We start from the raw sequence: 27537 nt of genomic DNA, 5'->3' as shown, positions 1-27537 counted from the left end.
TTGGGATCTGACAAGGTACACAAAGAAGTTCACCTGTAAAATTTTATTCTAAAAAAACATAGAGTTGATAAGACAATACGTGTCCCAAATTTTACAAATATGGTGCTAAACTAGCATATGCATCTTTCTGTATGTTTGGATAATACAGAATTTTAAAAGACAGTTATAAAAAAGAGCAAGGTAAGCAGTTAATGACTTCTACCTTCAAACTATAACCAAATCACACCTCCTAGAAGTAGAAAAAAAATCACATTTTCTAATCGTATCATTCTTAGCACTACGAGAAACAAACGATCAAGCATACATTACCACATTCGGAATCATATCTCAAATGATTCTTTTTTTAGAGACAGGGTCTCACTCTGTCACCCACACTGGAGCTTATGATCATAGATCTCACCACAGCCTCGAACTCTTGCACTCAAGCAATCCTCCTACCTCAGCTTCTCGAGTAGCTAGGACCACAGGCATGCGCCACCATGCCCAGCTAATTTTTGTATTTTTGTAGAGACAGGGTCTCACTGTATTGCCCAGGCTGGTCCTGAACTCTTGCTTCAAGAGTTCCTCTCGCCTTGGCCTGCCAAAATGCTGGGATTACAAGCATGAGCCACTGTGCCTGACCATATATGAAATAATTCTTGATACACAAATGAGAATGCCAATTTAAAATTGTTATCTGTATATGATTACTTTCTAATTTCAAAAGCAAACAGTATATTAAAAATCCAAGCAAATAAACAGCATCCTGGGAAAGCAGATATCAGAGGAGCTAAGATCTTATGTTCCAGTTTAAATTCTACTACTTCCAGTTGGGCAAGTTATTTACTTTCTTAGGTCTAGGTTTCTTTACCAATAAAATAATACTGAATCAGATGATTTCTGAGATTTTTTTGGTTCATAATTCCACAGTTCATAATAGTTTAACATTGGTAAGTCTACCATCTAGTCTACCATACATTCATATGTGAAACCAACCATAATATATTTACCTAAAATTTCCCCTGATCTTTCCTTCATTTTACACCTATTGATTACAAATTCCTGAATAGGTTTATTTACCTTATTTTTAATCTCATTTATATATATGGTCACAAATATAACTCAAAGAGAAAAGGTGGTAGACCATTATTATAAAAACATTTTAGGCCAGGTGTGGTAGCTCACGCCTGTAATCCCAGCACTTTGGGAGGCCAAGGCAGGCAGATCACCTGAGATTGGGAGTTCGAGACCAGCCTGACAAACGTGGAGAAACCCTGTCTCTACTAAAAATACAAAATTAGCTGGGCATGGTGGCACATGCCTGTAATCCCAGCTACTTGGGAGGCTGAGGCAGGAGAATCGCTTGAACCCGGGAAGCTGAGGTTGTGGTGAGCCAAGATCTCGCCATTGCATTCCAGCCTGGGCAACAAGAGTGAAACCTCGTTTCAAAAAAAAAAAAAAAAAAGGCTGGGCATGGTGGCTCACGCCCGTAATCCCAGCACTTTGGGAGGCCAAGGCAGGGGGATCACGAGGTCAAAAGATCGAGACCATCCTGGCCAACATGGTGTAACCCCGTCTCTACTAAAAATACAAAAATTAGCTGGGCATGGTGGTGCGCGCTATAGTTTGAGCTACTCGGGAGGATGAGACAGGAGAATCACTTGAATCCAGGAGGCAGAGGTTGCAATGTGCCAAGATTGCACCACTGCACTCCAGCCTGGCGACACAGCGAGACTCCATCACAAAAAAAAAAAAAAAAAAAAAAAAAAAAAAATTAAGTTCTATGCCATTCTAATAAGTACATGAAAAGTTGCTCATCATGAGCCATTAAAAAAAATGTGAATTAGGGCCAGGCATGGTGGCTCACGTCCATAATCCCAGCACTTTGGGAGGCCGAGGTGGGTGGATCATGAGGTCAGGAGTTCGAGACCAGTTTGACCAATGTGGTGAAACCCCATCCCTTGTGCCTGTAGTCCCAGCTACTCGGGAGGCTGAGGCAGGAGAATTGCTTGAACCTGGCAGCTGGAGGTTGCAGTGAGCTGAGATCATGCCGCTGTACTCCAGCCTGGGCAACAGAGTGAGACTCCATCAAAAAAAAAAAAAAGAAAGAGAAAAAAAAGAAAAACCAGAATGTGATACCACTTCACACCCACTAAGATGGTTATAATAAAAAAGACAGACAAGAACAAGTGTTGGCAAGGAAACAGAGAAACAGGAACCCTCATACATTGCTGGTGAGAATGTAAAATAGTGTAGACATTTTGGAAAATAGTTTGGAATAAATTCACCATATGACCCAACAATTCTACTCCTAGGTATCTACCCAAGAGAAATGAAAACATGTCCAAAGACTTGTATGCAAACGTTCATAGCAGCATTATTCATAATATCCCGAAGTGGAAACAATCCAAATGTCCATCAGCCAGTGAATGGATAAATAAAATATAACATATCTATATAATGAAATACTATTTAGCAATAAAAAGAAATGAAATACTGATATCACAACATGAATGACTCTCAAAAACATTAAGAATGCAAAAGACCAGATGCAAAAGAGCACATATTATACAAGTTCATTTATGTGAAATGTCCAGAAAAGACAAATCTATAGATGCAAAAACTATTAGTGTCTTCCTAGGGGTAGAAGTGAGTACAGGGACTAATTATAAATGGGTCCAAAATACCTTTTGGGGATGATAGACATGTTTCAAAGCTGGATTGTGGTGATTGTTACAAAACTTGTAAATTTACTAAAAATCATAGATTAGTACACTTACAACAGGCAACTTTTATGGTATGTAAATGATACTTCAATAAAGCTGTTTAAAAAAAATTCTGTGCTATTCTTATATATGGCATCTGAGAAACTGGGAAAAAGTGTAGAATGATAAGTGCAGGAAAAAAAATAGAGATTAGACAAAAGAGAAATTCATGACTAGAAGTATAGAGGAAAAAAAAAATTAGAAGCTAATAAAGCAACCACAAAATGATAGTCTTTTCTAAAACACTTTAGTAAAATTCTTCTTTTCCATTACGTAATCACACATACTTACTGGCAACTGGGATATAATCTTTTCCAAACTTCTTAGTTCTACCCTTGAACTTTCAATTTCTTGTTGACATAAATCTAGTCGCTCATTCTGTGCTGCAACACGGAACTTTAATTCTCGGTTTTCATTCATTAAAGAAAATTTGTCTCTAAGTATTTCATCTTTGTTCTCTAACTCACTCTCTAGCTTCAAAATACTTTGTCTAGATTCAGTTAGTTGTGCCATGACTTCTGAATTTTTAACTGCCATGATCCTTAACTTTTCTTTTCCGTTGTTATTTTCTTCTTTTAACTGCCTATGAAGAAAAGAGAATAAAAATGAAAATGAAATATATATGCATTCATTTTAATCATATTTATTTAATCTCACTTTTAAAATTTTTTGAAGCTTAATTCTAAAATAGTACCTGCTCACATTTACTAAATACCTACTTTCTGCATGCCAGGCACTCACAACTTTATGTGGTTGGCACTATTATTACTTCTTATTTACAGATGTGGTAACTGAGGCACAAAAAGGTTATATAACTTTCCAAGTATCTCACAGTAAATGGTAGGGAAGGACAGCCCTATTGTCTTAAAAGCATTTCTGCTCCCTGTTCAATTATATAAGACAGGAAATCTAACTCCAAAATCCCTGACATAGCATTTCACATTATCAACAAAGTTTTGGATTCCTAAAACAGGAGAAAAAGTAAACTAGCTCTACATAATTGCAGAATCAGCTTAAGAGCCCAGCATCAATGACTTTCTGTTCTTACAAGGATTCTTTTAAGAAATATTGCATCAGCAACTCTTAATGGCACACTGGGAGATACTGTGAGGAAAAACTTAGACATTTTAGAGGGTTAGACTCCAAATGTGAAGTTTTAAAAATATCTTAACCAATTTATTTCACTTATATTTGAGATATGAAAATAACATTTTTTTGAAAAATATGAAAATAACATGACAAGAAATCATATCTAATTACATATACAAGAATTCTTTCATGAAGTATAAAAATTTTAAGTGATAAAGGATTGCATCATAGTGTAATTGGCAGCATCTTTCTTTCTTAAAAGTATATCTTGCAATCGATAACCGATTCTAGAAAATACTCTAGTAAAAAGTATCTTTACTCCCTCCTCCTTGGCAAAAATACTGAACAGACTACCTTAAGGAAAGTATGGCAAAATTAGACAAACCAGTCATTGATTGCTTCCTGCTCTCCCTTTTTTTTTTAAATTAACAGTTTGAAGTGATAAAGACTGATTAATATTAACCTCTGAAAGTTGATGGGTGTTGGTTTTGAGAGGACAACATGATATACTAAAAGAGAGTATTGGAGTCAGAAGACTTTGATCTTTCAGACCTTCAGTAAATTCTGGCTACTCTTGGGGCTTCTGTTTACTTACAAAATGAGAAGTTTGGACTAGGTAATTTTTTATGATCTGAAAAACACTTTTTTTAGAACACTGGATATTATACACATTTTACTAGTGAGTTAATGTGGCTATACATCAAGGACATTATATCTATTAATTTTCTCTAAATACATGCAAAGCAAATATGTTGATCAGTATGTCTCCGTATTTACAAGTATATCAGCATTAACACATTTTACTTCATTTCTAATTCTAACTCTACAGCTAGAAAACAGGTTCAGTCATGAAGCCTATCCTTCTATATAATGTAAGCCCATAATTACAACATATAAAATATTGTGTTTTAAAATGTTTCAGTTTTTTCCATGTCCACACAAAAATCCTTTTTCTACAACAGAATACTGTACCTTAATTTCTCTTTCAGAATTTCAAGTTCACTTTTATATAGACCACACTTTTCTTGTAGCCTTTTATTTTCTTTCTCACAGTTAATCAGATTTCTCTCTAATATTTCTTCTTCAGCTTGAACCTAAAACAATAATTTAAGTGGACATACTAATGTGGTTGTAAGTTTTAGGTGTTTCAAGCTAAAAATGTAAGTAGTGATTTCAGAAATAAGCAGGAGCGTAGACTAAGAATTTCATACATTTAAGTCCCCAGCCTTGTAGTGAAAAGAAGCAAGGTAAAGTTCCTGGGCAGCAGCAAAGGACAGAGAAAAAGATGCTACTACCTGTCCAGAAAACCTGTTAACAGATAGGCAATTGCATCAAAATTCATCTACAGCTGTTGCATCCGAGTTACTAAAGGTTAATTTCAGTGCAAATGTTCTAGAGAAGTTATTTTTGAAATTTTAACCACAAAATTTACCAACGAAACCACAGCCCAAAATGTAGAACAGATAAAAGCACCCAAGATACAGTGTTGAGAGGAGAAGATTGGGTAGATCTGCCCCAATTCCTTTGTTACCCTGTTACATCCACCTAACTATAGGGCTTTGCTGAGCATTGTTTGCAACTGATAATCCTAAGTGTAAAAAAACAAAACCTGTCTCTTACATTCTTCTCTCTTTCTCCATAAAGTCCTTCTTCTCCCCAAGAATATTCCTTCTACTAGGTCTTCTACCTCCCCTTACTGATCACCTTATTAAAAATCCCTTCTAAGATGTTTCATTCCCACAAGGACCCACTCCAAGGCTCTCAAAACAGCGTTCTGATTAACTAATTCACACTTAAGGTTTCAGTACCTGTGAGACCTTAATATTTTACACTGCCAAGTGATACTCAAAGTTTTACTGCAAAGGAACGACCACTTTGTAATCAATTGCAGACTTTCTCCTTGATCTCAGTATTTAATATTGTTGGTAACTTCTCTAAAATATTTTATCATGTAGCTGTCATGACAATATTACACTTGACTCTGGCCACTCTTGTTTTCTTTGCTTCCTTTTATTAGCTCATCATTCCTAACTGCTCTTTTCTTTCTATATATTCTCTCAAAAGTTTAGCGAATTTCTTGGCTTTCCTTATTGCAAATATATTATGAGAAACACTCACCCCAAGTTTCCAAAATCCCTCCTATCCTCCTTACGCTATGAAAATTACTTAAGCAACATCTTAACTTATGAGACCAAAGACATTTAATTCAAAATCATTCAATTTCCTTCCACCTAAAACTTTTTTCTGTTTTTATCCACTTTTTTCCCATGAAGAAAAGAAATGTCCTATTTCATTAAAAAAAAGAATCTCACTTCTGCTCTTGGACTATCATCTTGCATATCGTTCAGACCCTTGTGCCATCTTTTACTCCTTATAATTCTAGCATCTTCAATCTCCCCCTACTAATATGTTCAGGGTACCCTTAGGCGCTTTACCACAGCTTCTTCACCTTAACTTAGCTTCTTTCTACCCTTCCATTCACTGCCTCTCCCAACCCGTCACACACACTTATTTCCTCTTCACCTACCATATGTAAAGAATTGTCTGTTAGCTACCTCCACTCCCTCCCTTTCCATTTCTCCCATTTCAGAGGTTGTGCCTTCTACTTTAATAAGTTGCTCTCTACAAAGTATCCAATGACTCCCTGATTATAAAAACCAATAGCCCTGTCTCGTTCCTCATCTTTCTAAATTTTTTTTCTGATTTTTCACAGACAGGGTCTTGCTCTTTCACTTAGGCCTGAGTGCAGTGGCATTATCATGGCTTAATGCAGCCTCTAACTCCTGAGTTCAAGCTCCTGAGTTCAACCTCAGCCTCCTGAGTAGCTGGAATTACAGGCATAAGCCACCACACCTGGTTCAGTCCTCATTCTTCTTGACCAATTTGCAGCATCTGGCACTGAAGATCACCACCTTCTTTTTAAAATGTTCTATCGCCTTGGCTTTTCTTATTATACTTTCCTGATTCTCTAATTTTTTTAAATCAATTCTCGGTATCTTTCAAAAGCTAATCTACCTATTCTTTATCTCCCAGGGTATCTTTCATCTTGTTCTCATTCTATATGAACTCTGTCAATGTCCAAGGCTTCTACCACTTTAATTCAGTACTGTCAATTCTCAAAACTACAGCCCTAGTACAGATTTATATGTCTAAATCCAGACCTATAGATACAAAAGCCTACTAGAAACCTGTAACTGGATATTCTACAGACATTTCCAAAATAGAACTCATTAACTTTTTTTCCTAAATTGTCTATTTTGATTCACGATGCAATCATCCAGCAGTCACTCAAACCAGCAACCTAAAAATATCCTATATTCTTCTTTCTCATACTGCCCACTTCTAATGCATTCAAGTGGTCACTAGATCCCACTGATTCCCCAACTTTAACATCCCCATAACTACCTACTCAGCTCCTTCATCTTCAATATCTCTTGCCTTGTCTTTTAAAGTCTCCTTGACTTGTCTCTCACCTCTCAAATGCGTCTTCACATGACATCAGCATGAGCTTCCTAGAACATAGATTTTGATCATTTTCCCTGCTTAACACTGTTCAATGATATATCACAATCTTTGAGATAGCCTAGCAGCTCAAGCATTGCCTACTCTGTGAAGCCTTCTTTGGGCCCACCAGAGTTTATTAACCACCGCCACCTTCATCCCACCCTACCACACCTACCTCTTATTTCTATATTATACTTCTTATTCCAAAATACTGAAATTATTTGTTAACATACTTGTCAATATTATTAGACAGTGAGCTCTTTAGGATAGGTATCATGTGTTATGTATCACCGAATCTCCCAGAGACTAGCACAGTACCTGGCATGTAAAAGCAATTTCATGATTGTTTAATAAATGAACACCCATCTTCTTACTCTACCCTTCTACCTAAACATTCCTTCCTCTGCCTTTCTACCTTTCTTGGATCAGAATCATAAACTTCCTCTGCTTTCATTGTTATCTCAAGATGGAAGTCTCCCATATTAGTATCTCTTTACCAGACCTCTCTTTTGAGCTCAATATCTGAATATACAACTGTGGTGTTCCTCCATACACATTTCATTACCACGTGATATTACTTAAAGATACTAAATGAATATAATAAATGAATGTAATAAACTCACTATTATTTCTATATCAAATCCGTTCAAAGAACCTTCCGAGAGGCAGAGGCAAGCCCCTCTCAGAGTAGCAGACTGACGGAGACCAGTTGAAAGCTACATAATCTATCTTCATTTTCATTGAAGTGATAAAAATGAATTTCTTTCTTCTACTTCTTTAGCTCCAATCTCTGTTAACACATTCCATCCTTCTCTATATTTTGTTCCTTCTCCTCTCTCTACTCTTTTCCCTCTTTGGATAAAAAAGTTTCTCCTGATAATAAAAGGGTTGGTGAACATCATCCTTAACTAACATTTACAAATTGTTTACTTAAATGATTTTATAAGATCATAAAAATTACTCTGTCTCAACCATAAACATATTTTAATTATTCCTACCTTTATTGTTGGAATATAGACAGTAATACCAAACACTGAATTTGCACAATTGCCTTTTACCTTTTCCAGTTTTTCAGCCACTTTTTTTTTATATTGTTGGAAAGCTTTACTCAGCTCTTCGGCATTATATAGTGCTTCATTCCTTTGTTGCTCAGCTCTAAAATTTAAAAAGAGATAATGAATAAAAACGAAGAATGCTCTGCATTTGAACAGTTAAGTTGCAAAGTAATCTTTAATTATAAGGAATCATTGGAGAGAAACAAATTTCTCTGTACTAAAAAGGAGTATTAGGCTTAAAGTACAAAATGAAGAGTGTAGATCATACTACAAAAATTTTCTCACTCTATCAATATGAAAAATGAAATATAACACAAAACAATTATAAACATAAATGTTGAAATATATATAAATTCCTATGTGTTGGCAATTTTTTTTTCCCTATCTGGAAAAGACAGATTAGGGAAATAGCCTGAGGCTGGATGATAAATTTTCAAAGGTTAGGTATTATAGAATCAGTCTATTGTCTAGAATATTAAATATACTCAGTAAATTCTGTGACCTTTGCAAAGGTCAAATAAATTTCAAACAGTTATTTCAAGAAATGGTAACTTCTATTGATACCAGACATAAAAATCTACATAACAAAAAACACAACCACCACCAACCACTGTTTGAGCCCAACCTTGTTGCCTCATCTCTTAGTTCCTTATGCTTCTTGCAATGAAATGAAAATTTGGGGCACAATACATTGAGAATATTTGGTCAATATCACTCTCACACCTAAAAATATTTTAATATTTAAACCTATTCCCATCATATTCTTTCTAATGTAAGTGAGGTTAGTGACTCTCCTCTTATCCAGGGTGAATTACTCTATTTATAGTCTAGATCTTAACTCTTAACCCTTCAGAAATACACTCTAGCTTCTGTACTTTCATTCTCTCTGTTGGTTATTTTGCCACAAGTATAAACAAGTTCAAGTAAAAGTACTCCTAACTTTCTGAGTCTATGCGGCTAAGTATGTCTATTTGACTCCAAAGTTTCAGATAAAGTAAAGTAAGGACAACAAAGGATTTCTCTGAAAATCTGTAGGAATATAATCAATGCCTGAGTGTGCACAGGTACTGTTCACAGCAAAGGATACCTGTACTTCTCACTTAAACAAACAAAAACCTTCCCACATATTGTGCTTTCCTCTATCATCCTTCAAGCCAGACTTATCCAGTTTACACTTATCTACTCTTCCTCACTTCCAATTTGTAAAAAGTAATGACATATTTCAGCCACACCAAAAAGTGTGGATAAATATTACCATGTACTCCCAATCACGTTTTAATGAATCTTCACTCTTTGTCTGAAAAGGCTACAGAAGACAAACAAAATATTACAAATAAAGTTGAGGTCCTTATGTGTCCCTTCCAAATCCCATTCCCCTGACTTCTTCCAATAGAGGTAACCCTATCCTGATTTTGGTGTTTTTTATTTTGTACATTCATGTTAACCTACATCCACAAATCGCATACATCACAGTTCATCTATTCTGAGAGACACATCGTTTACACTTTTTGTTGCGTGTGTGGGGTCTTGCTATTTTGCCCGGGCTGGTCTTGAATTCCTGGCCTCAAGTAATACTCCCACTTTGGCCTCCCCAAGTGGTTGGATTACTGGAGGGAGTCACTGTGTCCAGCCTGTTCTTGCTTTTTTTTTTTTTATAATCTCCTATAGTCTTACCATGTTTTCACATTTTTAACATCTCTAAAATTGTTATGTGCTGGGTGTGGTGGTTCACGCCTGTATTCCAAACACTTTAGAAGGCTGAGCCAGGAGGATTGCTTGAAGCCAGATGTTAGAGACCAGCCTGGGAAACATAGTGAGATCGTCTCTACAAAAAGTTAACTGGGCATGGGGTGCACACCTGTAGTCCCAGCCACACCAGAGGCTGAGGCAGAAGGATCCCTTGAGTGCAGGGGTTTGAGGCTACAGTGAGCCATGATCGCAACACTGCATTCTAGCCTGGGTGACAGAGCAAGACCCTATCTCTAAAAACAAATAAAATAAGACAGTTCCAGGTGGGGGTCTGTAAAGTGCAGCAGCCACGGCCAGCTACCTCATGCTCAACAACAGCACCTAGATGCTCATCCTGGGGCTGGGCACCTGCAAGTCCCCCTTGGGCCAGGTAACTGAAGCTGTGGAGGTGGCAACTGACATCGGGTACTGCTGCATTGACTGTGTCCACATGTACCAGAACGCAAATGAGGTGGGGGTAGCCATTCAGAGGAGCTACCCACTGTGGGTCTCCTCTGAGCTGTTCTGTCGCTCAACAGATCTTCTCTTGCTCACCCTCCACTTGTTTGCGTACCTCATTCTTCCTGGATGCAAGACAAGAACTCAGGACCCACTGAATGGTGGGGCTTAAAATGCTGTAACACAAATGGCTGAAACACGCCCCTTGCTCACTACGTTGCAGGCAACAAGAAGAAAAGACAAGAGAAGGAGAGAAGAGCCACAGCCCTTCGGGGGAGCCCAGACCTATGAGCTTCCCAAGCCAGGGCTGGGACACCCTCTTTAGGGCTCTGTGGTTCCTGGTGTCTCCAAGCTTCCAGCACCACCACGTTCCCTGGTGTCAGCCACAGAAGCTGCTTATGCTATGCCTGGTCCAGCCACAGCCTCGCAGGGAGCTGGCGCTCGTGCTGGTGCCTGGAGCTGCTCACACCACCACAGCCGGCATGCCTGGCTATGCATAGTGGCCGGACTCTACGGTCGTTCACACACCCCTTGCCATTCTGCACCTAGCTCACCCTTGGCAGGTGTGGAATCCAGGGTGGTAGCACGAGCCAAGCACAGCCTGCCAGGCTGAATGGGCGGAATGAGCCCAGTGGGCCAGAGTAAAACTCGGGCAAAGGTACCACTGGCCACAGAGGTTTCTGGCTGGTGAAGTAACACCCCAAGGATCCCAAAACAGCATATTGTGCCCCTCCTACTTCTAGAAATCTGTAAGTATAAAAATTTCTTCCTTCATGTCAGTCATGTGTCTGTATCTTACCATACCTGATTAAAACAAACCCCAAATACATTTTAAAACACGCATTAAAGCCAGGCACAGTGGCTCATGCCTACAATACTTGCACTTTAGGAGGCCAAGGCAAGAGGACCACTTGAACCCAGGAGTTCAAGACCAGCCTGGGCAACACAGCAAGACACCATGTGTAAAAAAAATTTAAAAATTAGTCGGGTGTGGTGGGGCAAGCCTGTAGTCCTAACTATCTGGGAGGCTGAGGTGGGAGGATCACTTGAGCCCAGGAGTTGGGAGCTACTGTGAGCCATGATCACAGCATTGCACTCCAGCCTGGGTAACAAAGCAATACTCTATCTCTTTAAAAAAAAATTAAGACTATACATATCTTCTGTAGATTTTTTCTTATAGTTTTTCTTATTTGATTTTAATTTTTTATTGAGTAAAGTACAGAAATCCTAAATGAGAGAATTTTTTAATAATGTGTATACTTACTTAACTACTAACCCAATCAAATAGAGAACACTTCCAGCACCCCTGCGTACCTTCCCAGTGAATATTCTTTACCCCAAAAAGGTAAGTACCATTTGGACTTTTAACAACATATGTTAATTTTGCCTATCCTTGATTTGCTATGGAATTATACAGTATTCTACTGTGTCTGGCTTCTGCTGAGCATTATATGTGTGATAATAACCCATGTTGTTACATAGTTGTAGTTGCTCTTTTTTACTGATGTGTATAATTATGTGAACATACCACCGTTTATAGATTACACTGTTGATGAACATTTAGCAATTACGAATAAAATTACTTTAACATTCTTGTACATGTCTTTTAATACAGGGACTAAGTTTTGTTGAAATGAATGCTGGATCATAAGGCAGGCTTATGTTTACCTTTAGCAGCTACTGACAAACAGTTTTCCAAAGTGGTTCTACCAATTTACACTTCCATTAGAAATGCAGAAGAGTGGGCCGGGCGCGGTGGCTCACGCCTGTAATCCCAGCACTCTGGGAGGCCGTGGCGGGCAGATCACGAGGTCAGGAGATTGAGACCATCCTGGCTAACACAGAGAAACCCCATCTCTACTAAAAATACAAAAAATTAGCCAGGCCTGGTGGCAGGCGCCTGTAGTACCAGCTTCTAGGGAGGCTGGGGCAGGAGAATGGTGTGAACCTGGGAGGCAGAGCTTGCAGTGAGCTGAGATCGCGCCACTGCACTCCAGCCTGGGCAACAGAGCGAGACTCCGTCTCAAAAAAAAAAAAAAAAAAAAAAGAAATGCAGGAGAGTTTCAATTCCATATCCTTGCCATAACTTGTTTTTGAGAGTCTTTTCCATTTTAGTCATCATGGGCTGTAGTGGGCCTGATGTTTCCTTTCCTTTTGTCACCATTGGTTTGACTAGTTTAGTTATTTGTGGGCAGATTTTTAATTACTGATTTGATATCCCTAATAGCTATATATACACACACACATATATATGTACACACACACACACACACACATATATATACATTATATATATATTCAGGTTTTCCATTTATTTTTAAGTTAGTTTTGTTAAATTATATTTTGCTGAGAATTTTATTTAGTCTAAGTTTTCAATGTATCATCTTTAAAATGATTCAGTTATTGGCCTTATTTCTTATATATTTCTTATTGCTTACCGATTTATAGCTAAATCTGTAATTTGGGAGTCCCTTGTCAATCCCAACACTTGTGCCTTTTCTCCTTTATTAATCTTGTCTGATGCCCATTTTCTTGTTCATTGTGAAAATAACCATATTTAGGTTTTGGTAATCCTTTATATTGTTTCATTGTTTTGTATTCATCCATTTCATCCTTATCTTTATTATTTCCTTACTTCTATTTTCTTTTGATGTTCATTCTTTCTTCTGATGTCCTCCTTTTCCTGACCACACAATTGGCTATTTCAGTTAATTTTCAGTCATGATATAATACATGTATATAAGGTTAAATTTTTTCCTCTAAGAGTGTCTTTAGTCAGGAGATCGAGACCAAGGTGAAACCCCGTCTCTACTAAAAATACAAAAAATTAGCTGGGCGTGGTGGCGGACGCCTGTAGTCCCAGCTACTCGGAGAGGCTGACGCAGGAGAATGGCATGAACCCGGGAGGCAGAGCTTGCAGTGAGCGGAGATCGCGCCACTGCACTCCAGCCTGGGTGAAAGAGCGAGACTCCGTCTCAAAAAAAAAAAAGAGTGTCTTTAGGTACAGCCTACAAGCAGTGTTGTGCAATTTTTTTTATATCACTCAGTTCTAAAGGTTTTCTAATTTATTCAATGGTCAATGAACACCAGTAGGTCAATGAACACCAGTAAGCCTGGTTTTACATTTCCAAACATACAGGATTTCAAGGAGTTATATTCTAACTTAACTGAACTGTGGTTGGAGAAGATAATACATACGACATCAATCTTTTGGAATTTGTTCAAATTCATGCTTTCTGGCATAGTGAGGTAACAGATTACATCTGCCTGAAAGAATGTCAATTTCAAACTGTTGACTACAGGGTTCCATATACACATCCATTAGATCAAGAATATTAATTGTCTTATTCAACACTTCAAGCCTTTATTTTTTGTTACTTAATTTAACAATTCCTGATAAACGTATAAAGAATTTTCCCCATATGACTACAGATTTGTTCTTTTCTCCTTGAAATTGTGTTATTTTTCTTATGTATTTTGGGACTAAATTATTAGATACAGATAAGTTTAGAGTCTTTATATCTTGCTGGTTTAGAGTATTTATATCTTCTTGGTTAAGTGCTACTTAAACATTATATGAGTCATTTTAATGTTGGTAATGCTTGTTGCACTGAAGTCTATTCTGTGTGATCCTAATATAGTAATATCAACTTTGCTTTGGTGAGTATTTATCTGAAACACTTCTTTCCATTCTTTTTTTTTCATTTTTGAGACAGAGTCTTACTCTGTCACTCAGGCTGGAGTGCAGTGGCACAATCTAGGCTCACTGTAATCTCTGCCTCCTAGGCTCAAGCAATCCCTTTCACCTTAACCTCCCAAGTAGCTGGGACTCCAGGCATGTGCCACCACACCTGGCTAATTTTTATATTTTTTGTAGAGATGGGGTTTCGCCATGTTGCCCGGGCTGGTCCTGAACTCATGAGCTCAAGTGATCCACCTATCTCAGCCCCACAAAGTGCTAGGATTACAGGTGTTAGCCACCGCACCCAGTCTGCTTTCAATTTTTCTGTGTCCTTATGTTTTAGGTGATCTCTTACAAACAGCATAAAGCTAAACAATCTCTCCCTTTCTTTACACTGGCTTTTTAATCCATTATGATTAATCTTCTCCACCCAAAAAATAGTCCTTGCAAAAGTTCTGATCTTTCAATCTCAGAATGTGTCTTAGTCTATTTGTGCTGCTAGAACAAATATCATAGTCTGGGTAGTTTACAAAAAACAGGAATGTATTTCTCACATTTCTGGAGGCTGGGAAGTCCAAGATCAAGGCACTGGCAGTTTGGTAGGGCCTAATCTCTCTGCTTCCAAGATGATGCCTTAAATGCTACATCCTCCAAGGAGGAGGAATACTATCTTCTGACATGACAGAAAGGAAAAAAGGGACAAACTCCCTCTGTCAAGCCCTCTTATAATGGCATTAACCTAAGTACCTCCTAAATGCCCCAACTCCCAACAGTGTTGCGTTGGGATTAAGTTTCCAATACAAAAAATTGGGGGGACACATTCAAACCATAGCAGAAAGTCAATATTCATTTTAGTTCTTCAAAAAGCTCCAAGAGTCTTCATGTCATACCTCTACCTAAAAATCTCAATTGGCTATTTATGCTCTCCAGGTTAAAATACAAATCCTTTGGTATAACACACAAAGCCATTTACAGTCTGGATCCAGCCTGTCTTTCTTGTCTCATCTCCCACTACACCTATTTACTTATAAGAACATAAAATTACTTAAGAGTTCTTCAGCAATGATACCCTTTAATACTTCTATACCTTTGCACATGCTGCCCAGAATGTGTCTGTCCCCTACTTACTCACTCTGTGAAGCCAAAGTCAATACTTAGCCAGGCGCAGTGGCCCATGCCTGTAATTCCAGCACTTTGGGAGGCCGAGGAGGGTGGATCACTTGAGGTCAGGAGTTTGAGACCAGCCTGACCAACATGGTGAAACCCAGTCTCTACTAAAAATAGAATAATTAGCTGGGCATGGTAGTGCATGCCTGTAATCCCAGCTACTCGGGAAGTTGAGAAAGGAGAATTGCTTGAACCCAGGGGGCGGAGGCTGCAGTGAGCCAAGATCACACCATTGTACTCCAGCCTGCGAGACAGAGTAAGACTCCATCTCAAACAACAACAACAACAACAGCAAAGTCAATACTCTAACCTAAAAGTCACCTCTTATCTAAGTTCTATAGAGGAAACTAGTAGCTCTTCCTCTTTATTTTTTCTTGGCAGCTATATTGTGAATGTGGTCTTCATGTATTATTATAAATAACCATGTGCAAAGCTTATCTGAGTAAGTGAAGTGTGAATTCTAGAGTATTTAACCACAAAGTTTATAAAATAGCTACAAATTGTTAGTATTTATTAAGAGGTACCTTACATTTCCTTTTTAAATTTACTCTTCATATCTATCCATATCAAGATAATATCATCTTTATTTAACAGATGAAAAAAACCTGAGATTTCAAACGGTTATATCATTTGGCCAAGGTAACAAAGCCAATGAGAGGCAAAATCTAAAAATTTTCTAACTCCAAAACCTAAGCATTTTCTATTTGCAATATTGCTTAGTACACATTGTGACTTTATACTGTATAAAAACTGCTATAATCCTATTTTATTATAAAATCTTATTAGTTTAAACTCAAAAAATTTAAATCTTTATCAGTTTAAAAGTGAACTGGCATTCAGAGTTAATGGTTCCTTAGACAGAGCTACTTAAAAGACTTGATCTCAAGATATAATTTATACAAAATAGGTATTTTTGTACTACTTATATATTTCTAAAGGAAGATCCAACCACACATTCACATGCACTGAGTTTCTTTCTCTATCTATGAGGCAAAATTTTCTTTTAAAGAGTTCATTCAACATTTTATTTAGTTTTATTAGAGGTAATATTAATTTACAGGCTTTTTCCCTGTTAGTATTTTAAACTCAGTGTACTGGTTTCAAATAGGCCATAGAACTTAATTTCAGAAATAAGTATCATTAAACTGATAATCATTATCAGTTTTGTAGAAATTAAGCCCAATCCAGAATGCTAATAACATAAATTCCACATATAAACATTTTAATGGAAAATTTTAAAAAATTAATAGATAAAAAAGAACATTAAGTTATTTTATTGCCAAATCTCTGAAATTTTTTCACTTCAAAAATTAACTAGAATTTTAAATAGGTAATATATCTTTTTATTCCCCTTCAAAAAAATGTATTTGCTTTAAAAACACATACCTTTTTCCTTGTTTGGTTTGTTCAAGTAAGCCCATCTTTAATTTTATACATTCCTCTTTGGACTCCTGCAAACTCTGTTCCTTTTCAATTACCATTTTCTGGCTCTGTTCCAGCTTATTTTCTGCCTCTCTATAAAATAAAGGATACTTTGTTTAAGACTACTAAAGAGATTATCCCAGGTATGCAAGAATAATTTAATATTAGGAATTATATTTGTTTAAATCAATGAGTTAAGAGAAACAATATACAAAAAGAGATAGAGAAAAAGGCATATTCATCACTTGTTAATTAAGAGTTTTTAAAGAATAAAAGAATACTTCCACCAGATGATAAATATATCTGAAGTAATAACTCACATCATATTTTATAGTCAGATACCAGAAGCATTCCTGCATAGTTCAGAAACTAAATAAGGATGACTGTTATCACCCCCACATCCAACAACTTTTCTGACAGTTCTACCCACTGCAAAAAGCAAATATGAAAAGGTAATAAGAAGTATAAATGCTGAAAAGGAAAGACAACATTTCTTTTCTTTCTTTCTTTTTCCTACTCTTTGACTCAGAAACAAAATTTTTTTTATTTGCTGATAATACCATTAGCTACCAATTACAAAATAATTATATTATACAAAAGTCGGTAACCTTCCCATACACTAGCAATGAACAAAGTAGGAAAAATTCACAATTGCCAAAAATATAAAATACCTACAAATAAATTTAAAATAATATATGTATTACAAAGAAAATTACAAAACTCTGATGGACATAAAAGACAACTTTAGTGTGCAGCATAATCATTTGCAGAACTTGTGGAACACCTCCCAACTTGGTTCAGTATGCCAGAGATAAGACCTGAGAATCTGCACTTCTAACAAGTTCCCAGGTGATGCTACTACTGCTGGTCCTTTAACTATACTTTCAGAATCACTCAGAGTAATATGTTATTTAATATGCATATATTTCCCATTTTATTCAAAGCAGAAGAGAATAAATTATAAACTGCCTGATGGCAAGGCATGGCAGCTCATGCCTGTAATCCCAACACTTTGGGAGGCCGAGGCAGGATGACTGCTTGAGGCCAGCAGTTTGAGACCAGCCTGACCAACATAGTGAGACCCTGTCTCTACAAAAATAAAAATAAAAAGCTTAGCTGGGCACAGTGCTGCGTGCCTGCAGTCCCACCTACTTGGGAGGCTGAGGCAGAAAGATCACTTGAGCCCAGGAGGCTGAGGCTGCAGTGAGCCATACTGTACCACTGCACTCCAGCCTAGGTGACACAGTGAGACCCTGTCTGTAAAAATAATAAAAGTGTCTGACTCCTTTACATTTTATTTCTTGAACTCCCTTTGAAACACTGAGTATATACTGCTATGTAGGTGAAGAAATGAACTAATTCATATTTGAGAAAAGCATGTAAATAGGCATCTCACCTTAGTCTTTTTTAGCCCCTATATACTGCATGCAACCTATAGCCAGGAGGAGTTATGATTGACTAAAAATAGATTCAACAAGTTCTAAGACAGCTGAACACCATTAGGTTACTGTAAATTTATTGAGTGCGGGGAACAAGATTTAACAAGATATAACAAAATGTAAAAGTAGAAAATAAAACTTTGAGAGCTATAAAAAGTATATTTACCTCAAAACTTTATCTTGAGCTGAAACCTCTGCTTCCAAATTTATAATCTGTTCTTCTAAGATTGGGACACTGGCTGCCTGCTGTTGAGCAGGCTCAAGCATAGCAACCTAAAACATAAAAACAACTTTTATAGTACTTTCAGAAAATAAATTAACCTACTTGGTCCTTATTTTTTTTCCTGTCAGATGAGGGTGTTCAATAGGGCTCCCAAATCATTGGTCAGATGTAAAGCTTCCCATCTATTCCTTTGATCAACATTTACATGGGCATATCATCATTATAAGCCAGCCTTGGCATGTAAGCTCCTGGCATTACCTTCAACTTATAACTGAAGAGTTATTTAGGGGAGAAAATAGAATCTCTATTGATAAGCATCTAGCAAGATTAATTTTACATAAATTAGAAAATTAAATATAAAATATCAAACTATAAACAATTAGAAAATATTTATTGAATTTTTATGATTTAAAAACCTAATTATAGAATACATGCTTACTAGGAAGAATCTAAATACAGAAAAGCATAATAACCCTACAATCTGTATTATAAAGAGCACAACTACTATAGCAGGGTGGGAACCCACAGTCTAAATGGTATAGAAGAGAGTATCAATAAGATAACTATCACTGAAAAAGAAGTTTAGAACATGAAGGCACAAGGTACTGTAGAGAGCAGAAGTGAGGACTCAATGAAAAACCAGGGATACAGTTCAAAGTATCTGCAAGTAACAGTCATCCTCTTTTTCCCACTCCCAGAACACCAATAGCAAGGTGCTGGCATACTAGGAAAGAGGCAGAAAGTTTATTATCAGAAGAAACTGAACAGAAGAAGCTTGAGACTGTGGGACACTAAGAGTAATGAGCAGGAATGAAGTACAGCTTAACAAGGGAATTAATATAAACCGGTTAGCCCCACCTTACTACCCAATTTCATTTTGGGTTATCCCACAGGTGAGAAACTAAAGGATTCTTTGCTGGAGAAACTCAATTGCTCCAAAAAAAAAAAAAAAAAAAAATTTCTTTCCATGCTGATAGCGCTCCCGCAAACATGGTGAACATTCCTAAAACCTGAGGGATTTTCTGTAAGAAGTGTGGCAAGCACCAACCCCAGAAAGTGACACAGTACAAGAAGGGCAAGGATTCTCTGTATGCCCAGAGAAAGTGTCGATATGACAGGAAGCAGAGTGGTTATGGTGGGCAGACTAAGTAGATTTTCCTGAAAAAGGCTGAAACTACAAAGAAGATTGTGCTAAGGCTTGAGTGCAGTGAGCCCAACTGCAGATCTAAGAGAATGCTGAGTATTAAAAGATGCAAGCATTCTCAACTGGGAGGAGATAAGAGCAGAAAGAGCCAAGTGACCCAGTTCTAAGTGTTATCTTTTGTTTTATTATGAAGACAATAAAATCTTGAGTTTATGTTAAAAAAAAAAAAAAGGAAAAGAAAAACATCTCATACTGATACTGTTTGGGGGCTGGCAGGTGTTTCCCTACAAAAGAACCACCTCCCTAACTATCACCCAGAAACAAAGTCCACTGGACAACAAACCACCAATCTGCATTTAAATGCCTTTCTCTTAAATATGAATAACTAAAATACTAACATCTGAAAAAATCTTCTTTTTTTTTGAGATGGAGTCTCACTCTGTCACCAGGCTGGAGTGCAGTGGTGCGATCTCGGCTCACTGCAACCTCCGCCTCCGGGTTCAAGCAATTCTCCTGCCTCAGCCTACCGAGTAGCTGGGACTACAGGCACACACCACCACACCCAGCTAATTTTTGTATTTTTAGTAGAGACGGGGTTTCACCATGTTGGCCAGGATGGTCTCGATCTCTTAACCTTGTGATCTGCCCACCTCAGATTCCCAAAGTTCTGGAATTACAGGCGTGAGCCACCGTGCCCAGCCCAAAAGCTTCTAACATAAAAGTCAGAGGCCTAAACAAAAGAAAAAGGAAAGTAAAGCAAACCTGAAAAAAAAAAATCATTAAATCTTCAGAGTGCTAAGAGAGAATACGACATTAGTATGTTATGAAATACAAAACAATCGGAACAAAAAAAACTTTAGAAACCAAAAAAAGTATGACAGCCAAAATAAAAGATTCAATAGAAGTGCAAAAAATAATGTTGAGAATACCTCCTAAATAAAAATCACAGGGCCAGGCGCGGTGGCTCAGTCCTGTCATCCCAGCACTTTGGGAGGTAGGTGGATCGCTTGAGTCCAGGAGTTCAAAATCAGCCTGGGCAACGTCGCAAAACTCCATCTCTACAAAAAGACAATACAAAAACTAGCCAGGCATGGTGGCATGTGCCTGTAGTCCCAGCTACTTGGGAGGTTAAGGTGGGAGGATCACTTGTGCCCAGGAGGTCAAGGTTGCACTGAGCTGTGATTGCACCATTGCACTTCAGCCTGGGCAACAGAGCAAGACCTTGTCTCAAAAAAAAAAAAAAAAAAAAAAAAAAACAAGGCTTACATTCAAAAGACACGTAATAACAAATGTTTGCATGAATGTGGAGAAAAGGGAATCTCCATACACTGTTGGTGGGAATGGAAATTAGTACAACCATTATGGAGAACAGTTTGGAGGTTCCTCAAAAAACTAAAAATACAGCTACCATATGATCCAGAAATTCCACTGCTGGGCATATACCCAAAAGAAAGGAAATCAGTATATTGAACAGGTATCTGCACTTCCATGTTTATTGCAGCACTGTTCAATAGCCAAGATTTAGAAGCAACCTAAGTGTTCATCACAGATGAATGGATAATGAAAATGTAGTACTTACACAATGGAGTACTATTCATCCATAAAGAAGAATGAGAATCAGTCATTTGCAACAACATGGATGGAACTACAGATCATTATGTTAAGTAAAATAAGTCAGGCACAGAAAGACAAATATCATATGTTCTTACTTATTTGTGGGATCTAAAAATCAAAACAATTGAACTCATGGACACAGAGAGTAAAAGGATGGTTACCAGAGGCCGGGAAGGGCAGTTGTCGGGGTGGGGAGAGGTGGGGATGGTTAATGGGTACAAGAAATAGAAAGAATGAATAAGAACTACTATTTTATAGCACAACAGGGTGACTATAGTCAATAATAATAACTTAATTGTACATTTAAAAATAACTAAAAGAGTATAACTGGATTGTTTATAACACAAAGGATAAATGCCTGAGGGGATGGATATCCATTCTCCATGATGTGATTATTATGCTGCATGATTGTATCAAAAAATCTAATGTGCTCCAAAAATATATACGCCTACTATGTACCCACAAAAATTAAAAATAAAAATTAAGAAACAGAAAAATTTCCAGAACCAAAGGATACAAGTTTCCAGCCTGAAAGGGCTCTCAAATACCCAATATGAGTAATAAAGGCCTATTCAAAGACATCTTGTTGTGCAGTTTTAAAACACCAGAATGGGAAGATCCTAAAAACTACCATCTAGCATAAAGTGAAAAACAAACAAATGGGGGGAAAAAAGAGATTACATGCTAAAAAGTAATACACAATGGCAACAGACTTTTCAAAGTGGCACTGGAAGATAGAAGGGAGTAATGCCCTAAAAATTCTGACATTAAATAATTTTCAAACTGGAATTTAATCATGAGTGAAGAAGAAATTAAGACATTTTCAGGCAGGCAAGGAAGTAACTGGAAGATATGCTCCAAATACAGGAAGAATAAACTAGGAAATAACAAAAAATGGAATTCAGGAAACAGTAGATCTAACCTAGAAGAACACCAAGAGAAGTCCCAGGGTAGCAGTTGGACAGCAGGTGTAAAGGGCAAAAAGCTCAGAAAGAGCAGGATGCCAGGCTCCAGAAGAGTAAGTACAATCATTGCTAGAGGTAAGTTATGAATATATTGATTGATTTCTGCAAAAGAGTCTCAATAGTGGGCATATATGTAACATCAAAAGCTCATACGTGGCCTGAAATAGGTGGCTTCCCTAAAAAATATTTCAACAACTTTGAAAATGCTGAGCTGAGAAATACAATACTAGTATCTTACTTCCTCGCATAACCACTGGTATGTTTATATCCTAAAAAGAAAGGTTCAAAAGGCTATTAGTTCATAGTTATTAAATTATCTTTATGTCTCTTTTCTTACTTTAAATCACCAAGCAATCATGACTTTAAAAAGAGAGATTATCTATAGTTGAAGAAAAATTTTAAAAATAAGCAGAAAAAACGAACAGACAAATCACAAAGAAATCTAAATGGCAAACAAATATACTGAAAAGGTACATTTTGTAAGAAATCAAGAAAAACAGCATTTTTCCCTCAAAGTGACCAAGAAAAGATGAGGAACCAAATGTAAATGCTTGAAAAACATTATTTCCCTAAAATTTGGTCATTCTGCCTCTGGAAATCTACCCTAGAAATAATCTCAAACACCAAAGAAGTTTTATGTTCATTGCTGCATTTTGTTTTTCCTGTGCTGAAATAATCCCTAATAGCATTTTGTTTTGTTTGAAAAAACAGAAAAGAAAAATAAAATCTTCCCATAACTCCTCTACTTAAAACTACGTATAATGTATGTATACAATGCTTATAAAAGTAAATAGTGAAAGCCTCACTCCAACCTTCCAATCTCTCTCGTAATTATCAACAGTATGAAGCATAGTTTCTAACCTTAATATATCACATGTATATATATTTACATATAAACACACACACACACAGACACATGTACACTTCTTATAAAGAGGAAAACTAAGATTATTATACGTGTGTACTGCTCTGTAATGTTTTTCTGCCACTAAATATATTAGGTAATTGTTTTTGAGTGCTGACTACACATAGACACTGTTTTAAGTGACTACATATATTATATCATTTAAACCTTATAATGCTCCATACAAGCCAAACAACTTTGCATCTTAGTACTAGTATATTTGCCTCATTTTTTAAAAAAAGTTTTTGTTGCAATCTATCTTATGGGTATACCATAATTTACTACGTCTCCATTATTAGACATTTTGGTTTCTTCTAATTTTTTGTGTAATACCAATCATTTAGTAAAAAAATAGGAAAACACTGAAATACGGGAATTACTAACTAAATTATGATATAATCACATGAAATATAATGCTACCATAAAAAATGTTCAATGGAAAAGCTATGTAAATGCATCAGAAAATGCACAGACTATATATAAAGTGAAAAACAGAAAACACCAAAACTACTTAAAACAGTCTGGATTCAACTACATATTAAACTGGTAAAGTGGTTTCTAGGTGGACACTCTGGGTGATCTTTCTTCCTCTTTTTGCTACTTTTAAAATTTTCAACAATGACAATGTGTTATTTTAAAAGGGAAGATAAGTTATACTTCCTTTATATAAAAAATAAAACCACACAAATTGGTAATCTTAACACCTTAAGAAGCTGACTTATCTAAATGTAAAAACTGTAAAGTTCCCTTCAATCATTTTCAGATATAATTCATACAATATTGATTTTGTAACATGTTGATACGATAGTATTATAATGAAAATTACTTCCCATAACACATTAAGGCAATGTGGCAATACAAGGAATATTTTTCCAATTATAAATCTTAAAATAACAACTATTTTCTGTGAGCAAACTTATTTCAAGATACATACTTTTGCTCTTGACTGTGTTAATTCAAAGTGAATGGATTCAAATTTAGTCATTAAGGAATGATTCTGTGTGACCAAACAAGCATTCTGTTGCCTAAGTTTATTTAGTTTCTCTTGCAGGCTTTTAATCTCCTGATCCACAGGGGAAGAAGATGAAAACATCTGAAAGAACGAAAAAGAACAAATATATTTTCAATTATTTCAATTAAGGGTTACATGTAATTAATGGAAAATTATGAGCAATTATTAATAAAATGACTAAGCAGCTCAGAAAATGAGTTAAAATACTTAGTGAGTATTGACAAGGATATGCGGAACAATCAATACTCTCTCCTCCACTGCTGGTGGAAGTACATACAAGTATAACCTGGAAAACAGTGGTGCACTTTGGGAAACTGGCTGGTATTATCCAGCAAAGTTGAATATGCTAAGAACCAATAATATCATCCCTAGACATAAACCTGATAAAAACTTTTGTACTTTTGCATGTGCAGATATAAAACTATTCATAGCTACATTGTCCACAAGAGATAGTAAACAGGAAGAACCCAAATGTCCACCAACAATAAAATGGATAATAGGTAAAATATTATTTTATCTGTATACATATTTTTATTATATTCTTTTTATACATATTTTACAATACATTTAATTTTCATGAGGATTGTGATTTTCAAAACATTTCTTTTAATTAACTTTATTTTGAGTGATTTATTTATGCAATTCAAAATTCAAAACTATATAAAAGAAAAAGTATACACAGAAGTCTCTTCCCATCTTTAATAGGTGGGTAACCACTTTTATAAGTTTCTTGTTTAGTCTTCTAGTGATTCCACATGCATACATAAGCAATACAAATTATCCACTTCCCTCCTCTCCTTATGCAAAAACTAGCACATTAAATATAACATTCTGCACCTTGCATTTTTTTTTACTTGAACAATATATACTGGCAATCTCTCCATAATAAATACATTGACAAACTCCTTTTTTCTTCTCAACTGCATAGTTTCCATTGTATGAATAAATCACTAGTTTATTCAACTAACCCTCTATTACTGGATACTTGAACTATTTCTAATCTTTTGATATGATAAACAATGCCTAATTTCATATCCTGCAGGTGTGTCTATAGTATCGTTTTCCAGAAATGGGAGTTCTAAGGTAAATAGATTTGTAATTTTGGTAAATATTGCCAAATGCATCTCAGTTGGGGTTATATCACTGTGCATTCCCACTAGGCAATGTACCCGTACCCAATATCACCAATAAAATAACATCTCAAACATCTGAATGTTTAATAATTCTATAGGTAAGAACTAGGTAAGGTACTTGGGTATAGTTTCATTTTGAATTTATCTTATTATGAGTGAAACTGGACACCTTTTCATTAGTTTGGATATCACTTTTATTTCTTTTTCCATTCATGTCTTTTGCCTATTGGGTTACTGATCTTTTTGTTCTCAATTTCTAGGAGATCTTTACACACTAGATTAGCCTTTTGTCTTTGATAGGCATTACCATTATTGTTTTCCCAATTAAGGCACATATACAATAAGAATGATCAGCAATTTGAATGAGGATAGAGATCAAATTTCTTAGAATTACATACCATGTAAACATGGAATTTGAATTTGTTTCTAGAAAGTAGATTCAGACAGCTTCATTAAGCAGATTCCTTATAAAAAGGAAAGCTCTTAATGGTTGGCTTTCTGAAGTGGAAAGAGCAAATACATATCCAAAAAGATTATGTGCAACCATATCTGTGTATATACATGTAGGGAGTCGGGGAAACAAAGAATAGGAAGAGAGTGTAAAAGGAGATAAAAGCGTCGAGTGAGGAAGAGGGATAAATGCAGGAAGATAAATATATGATAGAATAAGAAAAAGGAACAGAGTTTCAGACCAAGCAAAGATCTCTAACATCATTGACAAAATAGATAATGAAAAGAGAATAGTGCCATACTATCCAAAGTACCTGATCCAGGCTTTAAATGGTGGGTATACTTTAACTACTTAATAAACGATTGATTACCAATTGTGTATAAGATGTAGTGTTAAAATCAAGGGCATTATAATTTACTTAAGAAGACATTTAACTGCAAAAAGGTAATAAATATGTAAGTTTAAAAGTAGAGTAATACACCAAGATAACTACTTTCTTGTTAGAACATAAAAAGAACAATTATATTTAAATTCTTGAGTACCATAGTAAAAGATTATGGAAACCATGAATAAGGTATTTAAAGAAAAACTGAAAAAAAATTTATTTAAGTAGACAGGCCTAAAACCAAAACTTCCTTTAACTAGATAGGTCTAAAAACAATAACCTTATCTCTTGGCTTTTTTTGAAAATCAGTGCTGCTACCAGATATTTTACAGATGTTTTCATTAGGTGAATAATTCAAAAGTCCAGGGTGGCTAGGCTGAACATCCAAAATTAGCTTTTCAGACCTTGAAGGATTACGGGCATAATCAGAATTTTCACCTGGACTAACACTAGAGAAAAAAGAAAAAACATATTTCAGTTCTTGGATAGTTTATTCACTACAAATTGCTATACATTAAATAAGAAAATAGAAAACCTGAAATGCTGCTAAGTAGATTCACAGTTATGAACATAAGGCAATGTTTCCACTAAATTTTAAATAAATCATAATTACTTTTAAACTAGCAAACTGTATTTCTAGAGCCTCTACGCTAAGATTACTTAAGATTCAAAAAAATCATAAAAAATTAGTAAAGCCCAAATATATATTTTATACTGAGTTCTAATACACTGAAAGTATTTTTAATATGCAAAGAGGCTTCTCTAATATTCCTATTTTTCCCTAAACTGAAAGTTATATTAAAAAGTATAAGAAAATTATTGCTCATTCCAGAGTCACGTTAGAAACAATACATCATAATGAAATCCACACATTTTATATTGATATATTTAAGGCACAGTGAATTCTATATGTGATTTTACTTACTTACCTGGATAACTCTTCCCCTAAACTCTGCAAACTCCATTCTGTTATCCTCAGTTCATGTCTTAAGGAAGCAATATTTGCAAGCAAACTTTCCTCTTCATCGTCTTTATTATAGCAATCTGATGAACTAGATTCCATTTCTTAAAAAAAAATGAATTTCTTGTACCTTGTCTGAAAGATTCTGTAGTTTCAGTCAAAATACTCACATGAATAGAATTCAACTCATTAGTTTTCTATTTCAAATGCTGTGAAATTTTTCATGGCGGTTTAAAACAAAACAAAAAATCAATAATAATGAATTTATCTGTACTGTAAAGCCATAAAGGAGTTCAATACAATTTCAATGAATGAATTTTTCATTTTAGCCAGGGTCTAGTTATTATAGTTCCCCTTTTCTAAGCATACCTGATCTTCCTAACAATTGTTAAGCATTTTCATTCCACGTTAAGGAAACTAAGAATCAGACATTAAATAACTTGCTCAAAGTCATAC

The 27537-nt window shown here is 35.9% G+C and overlaps 1 protein-coding gene and 1 pseudogene across 33 annotated transcripts in view; one reads left to right on the top strand and one right to left on the bottom strand.

Annotated features, from left to right (window-relative positions):
- The window catches only part of CCDC18 (coiled-coil domain containing 18), a 109025-nt gene that overhangs the window by 79088 nt on the left and 2400 nt on the right, over positions 1–27537 (bottom strand). For 18 of the 33 annotated variants that reach the window (XM_063625394.1, XM_063625415.1, XM_063625410.1 and 15 more), the window contains exons 2-9: positions 27050–27185; positions 26401–26569; positions 24074–24232; positions 18456–18562; positions 16815–16943; positions 8396–8492; positions 4806–4927; positions 3036–3327 (exon numbers count right to left, since the gene is read on the bottom strand). In XM_063625394.1, coding sequence (XP_063481464.1) covers positions 3036–3327; positions 4806–4927; positions 8396–8492; positions 16815–16943; positions 18456–18562; positions 24074–24232; positions 26401–26569; positions 27050–27183 — 1209 coding nt within the window. In that variant the 5' untranslated portion in view covers positions 27184–27185. Of the gene's footprint in view, positions 1–3035; positions 3328–4805; positions 4928–8395; positions 8493–16814; positions 16944–18455; positions 18563–24073; positions 24233–25682; positions 26174–26400; positions 26570–27049; positions 27291–27537 lie in introns of those variants that run through there. The other 15 variants (XM_063625423.1, XM_063625427.1, XM_063625425.1 and 12 more) reach the window with 6 other exon arrangements.
- LOC134734104 (large ribosomal subunit protein eL42-like) lies at positions 19027–19823 on the top strand (annotated as a pseudogene).

Source organism: Symphalangus syndactylus, chromosome 12 (genome assembly GCF_028878055.3).
Source record: "Symphalangus syndactylus isolate Jambi chromosome 12, NHGRI_mSymSyn1-v2.1_pri, whole genome shotgun sequence".
NCBI lineage: Eukaryota > Metazoa > Chordata > Mammalia > Primates > Hylobatidae > Symphalangus > Symphalangus syndactylus.
The sequence above is the reverse complement of the archived record's forward strand: the minus strand, read 5'-3'. Positions and strand labels throughout refer to the sequence as shown.